The 4,298-nt window shown below is 41.0% G+C and overlaps 1 protein-coding gene across 1 annotated transcript; it reads left to right on the top strand.

The window, feature by feature from the left end:
* The first annotated feature begins 1,926 nt into the window (after window positions 1-1,926).
* LOC109472125 lies at window positions 1,927-4,037 on the top strand. The gene is made up of 4 exons (XM_019771702.1): window positions 1,927-2,007; window positions 3,089-3,187; window positions 3,464-3,550; window positions 3,940-4,037. The coding sequence occupies exons 1-4, from the start codon at window positions 1,980-1,982 to the stop codon at window positions 4,035-4,037; spliced, it is 312 nt and encodes a 103-aa protein (XP_019627261.1). The 5' UTR covers window positions 1,927-1,979.
* Window positions 4,038-4,298: the final 261 nt, after the last annotated feature.

The raw sequence follows: 4,298 nt of genomic DNA, 5'->3' as shown, positions 1-4,298 counted from the left end.
TAACATGACTGGGATTGTCAGTTACCCAAGTTTGTCAGATGGTATCTGACATTTTATCTGACAAACTTGGGTAACTTGATACCCAGATGTTTATGTTTATCCCAGTCATGTTAGCAACACATGAAACATAAACATCTGGGTATCAAGTTACCCAAGTTTGTCAGATAAAATGTCAGATACCATCTGACAAACTTGGGTAGCTGACAATCCCAGTCATGTAAGCAACACATGAAACATAAACATCTGGGTATCAAGTTACCCAAGTTTGTCAGATAAAATGAAATCCCAGTCATGTTAGCAACACATGAAACATAAACATCTGACAAACTTGGGTATCTGACAAACTTGGGTATCTGACAAATGGGTATCAGATGTTTACAGGACACGTTACAGAGTTACGACTAGCCACCTGTGACTTGGGTATGTTTCATGTGTTGCTAACATGACTGGGAAACATAAACATCTGACAAACTTGGGTAACTGACAATCCCAGTCATGTTAGCAACACATGAAACATACCCAAGTCACAGGTGGCTAGTCGTAACTCTGTAACATTGTCTAAATCTACCCAAGTCAATACGTCCTGGCTAGTCCTCCTCTGTAACGTGTCCTGTTCTCATCTGGCCTAGAACTGTCAAAAACTTCTCACATCGGACAGTAGAGCATTTTACGCTGCAGCTTGACGGTAAAAGAAATTTTTGGGACATTATTGACACATGGATACGTAATGTCTCTCCCTCGATGTTAACTTACACCTTGTTAGGTGCCAATAATATTACTGCAATCAATAAAGAAGCTGTACTGGCATGTTGGTTAACTTGTTGGTTTCCGAGTGTGTCATTGGACTGATAAGACGGTATTAAGACCATGTAACAGTTACATGTAAGTTATTCAACATGATGGAGAGATTGAAATGTTAAAATGCAGAATATCACTAAAAACGTAAGATTAGAACAATTTCTAGGAGGCTAGGAACACAATAACTGCTGTACTTTGGCACGTATTGTGACAAGAGTTAACTATTAGTGAACTTACAAATAAATGTACATGGATCTAAATTGAGCTGCCACCATATTTCGCCGGCGGGCGCTTTTTCATAGGTGGGCGGTTCTGCCAAATCCTTGAGCTGCCACATACGTGAGAGGTCAGCAGGTGTTTATGGTGAACGTTCGTTAGGGGATGTTAGGGTTAGGATTGGGATCATCGTTCAGGGCTTACGATTGGGGTTAGGTTAGACTACGTTTAGTCCCCAAGAAGTGTTGGAGTCATGTATTTGTCAGGATTATGTATTTGGCTTGACACCACAAGCGTGCCACAAGGTTATGACGTAATACCTTTGACACAGTTCCACAATGGTAGGTAAGGGTACCGTTTTCATGTTTAGTCTCACGAACATGACTTCAGCACAAGACAATTTCTTCGGAATTTTCTTCCTTTCAGAAAATAAAACACGAACAACTTGAGTAGCAAAATTAATACGCTATTTCTAAAGCCCTCGCAACCTGATTGGATGAGTCCATGCCATCACGTGACACCCATTTCCAGGGAACAGGAGGAATGATCATTTAAAAATAATTAGACTAACCAAGTAATAACGTAAATTTTCACGCAGGAGAAAGTCCATAGCTATGTGTCCCAACTTCCCAACAGCAAAGTATTAGTCTTCAACTTGTTTAAAGCTGATTTGATCAAATTTTATGTAGTAGTGAGGGCCACAATACTTGTACTGCCATTTCGTCGCGGTGGTATAAATGGTACATGCCACTCCATGTGGTTATTGTTGGGGCGTTGGTGCGTAATGAAAATGTTGGTGTGGTGTCATGTTACCTGCTTCACTCACTCACCTGTAAATTCACAGTCACTGTTACTAGTATCTAGAAAATTCCAAGTTGGTGTAGGGGATATGGAGTATGTCGAACGCATGTCGAAGGTTCTTCTGCATACATTCAGTCGAAGGTATTCAGTCTGTAAACGTCAACATGAGCAATAACTCCATCGGACAAAGCGGTAAGTTTAAAATTGACTATATTTACCTTCGCCAAGAAGGTTATGTTTTCAGGGGCGTTCGTGTATGTGTGTGTGTGTGTGTGTGTGTGTGTCAACACGATAACTTGAGAAGGCCTTGATGGATTGTCTTGATACTTGGTAGGTGGGTAGGTCTTGATGAGACCTCAAAATGATTAGATTTTGGACCCCCTAGCGACTTGTTATGGTACTGCAGCTGAACTTCCGGTTTTGATATCTCATGATCTAGACATGCTATGGTGATGAAATCTAGATGGTAGGTAGCTCTTGTGCTGGGGAAGAAGTGATGTGAGTTTAGGCTCCCTAGCGGCTTGCACTGGAACTGCAGCGATATATTCTTGAAAATATTCAAAAGGGGATAACTCAAGAACCGGTTGACGGATCGTCGTGATTTTTGGTATGTAGGTAGCTTATGTGATCCTTCATATAATTATGTGACAATTATGCAAATATCGATATAATTTGCATAATTTATGGGGAAATTCTATAAATCAGCTGCATTCCATGATAGGACAATTAAAGCTTGTGACATTGGTAATTGATAACGAGAGAAACACAGGAAGATATTGATTATGTTAATAATGACCTAATTTGCATAATTAATGAGAAAATTTTATAATTATGTAATGATAACTGCCTGGAATTTCATACTTGTGGTATTTGAAAGTTAAATTGAGGTGAACATCATTAAACATAATTTATTCAAATCAGGACCTCATTTGCATAATTTATTAGGAAATGCTAGAATGCATTGTTTGTTAATATAAGACTTTTTTTGGTTGAGATTATGATAAAATGATATAATTCATGAAAATTAGGTTCCTATTTCTTAAATCAGGGGGGAATAATCTAATCTATAATTTGTCAGTCATAAAGATTAACATCATTTGGTGAAGGTATGAGATCGGGGAACTCTAGTTTACCATTGCGATGCCAAGACATGTCCCAAGCATGCCCTCAGTCCGCTGTCGTAAACCTGACAATGAATGTGGCCGTGAAAATGTTATCTACACGTGCCCCATCATAACGTAATATAACTACTGTTGTTTTTTTCTATCTTCAGATCCTGTCGTCGAAATGCAAATTAAAGTTTTCGTCAACAACGGTGAGGTACAGGTCACTTCTGATGTCACAGTAAACAAGACGAAGCCTGCAAACCCAGGTACGCTTTCGCTTTACACGTCGTTTAGAATCTACATGTATTTCAATAATGCAAGGTATTTGTGAGTCGGAGAAAGTGTCCTTCATCTCTTAGCTTCTTTTGCCCTCTTTTTAGAGCCCGCACGTGAAAAATTTCTGTTCTTGTGTGATTGTAGCTTTAGATGAACCGATACTTCCCCAAGTTGTAAGTAGTCCGGCCGAAGTGCTATGATAACGTCACTGATGCCAACGATGACTGACTGATGTAACGTGTTCTTGTACTTGTGTGCGACCGCAGGACACCACGCGAACCCTCGGACCGACTCACCACCATTGATCGATCTCACCACAGACGAAGACCAACGTGATGGACTGGTCAGCAATTGTAAGTTTTCTTTTCTGTCTTCTTTCTTGTCCTTCCATAATCTGCAAGTAAATCTTACATTAGTAGGTTACAGCCTTGACACCGTAGCATCTGCTTGGAAATTACTCCTCCTGTACATATGTGCATGCCGGGTGTGAGCTTGCTCAACATTTCCCTCTTTTGTCCTTCCGTCTGTACTGTCAACATTCTCATGTTTCCCATTGTTGGTCGTTAGAGAAACATTTCACTGGTCGGTCCCCACGTGGCCCTGGATCAGTCTCTTGCCCAAGCGGTGGTCGAGTGTGGACATTCATTCTAGCAGCCTTCAGTTTATATAGCAATGGTTTACACTGTCTTTCTTCTCTTATCTCTGTCTCTCTCTGTCTATATTTCTCTTCTTGCCTCCTCAGCTATTAAGCTCAGCACGCGAAAACTGGGACCTGTCCATGTATCGACGCAGGTCCCAATACCAGCGCAGACGCCTCATCCGAGGAGACCCCGGCCGTAGTGGACCTCACACTACAGGAAGAGGAGGACGACCCAAAGGAGGACGATGTCCCAGAGGAAGACATCATCGACTGCTGCGTTACAGATGAGGAGTGGAAAGAGGCAGGGTTTGATCGAGGTTAGCATCTTTTTTGTGTCGTTTTTTTTTAGTTGCACAAGTTGCCTTTGATTCCATTGAGTATAGGTTTACACTGTGGAGCATTTTACCAACGCCACCACTCACTACATTTTGCTTGCTTTGTGTTTTTCAGACTAGACAAAG

Source organism: Branchiostoma belcheri, unplaced genomic scaffold (assembly GCF_001625305.1).
Source record: "Branchiostoma belcheri isolate BF01 breed outbred unplaced genomic scaffold, Haploidv18h27 scaffold27, whole genome shotgun sequence".
NCBI lineage: Eukaryota > Metazoa > Chordata > Leptocardii > Amphioxiformes > Branchiostomatidae > Branchiostoma > Branchiostoma belcheri.
Note: the sequence above shows the minus strand (reverse complement) of the source record. Positions and strands in the feature narration are given on the sequence as shown.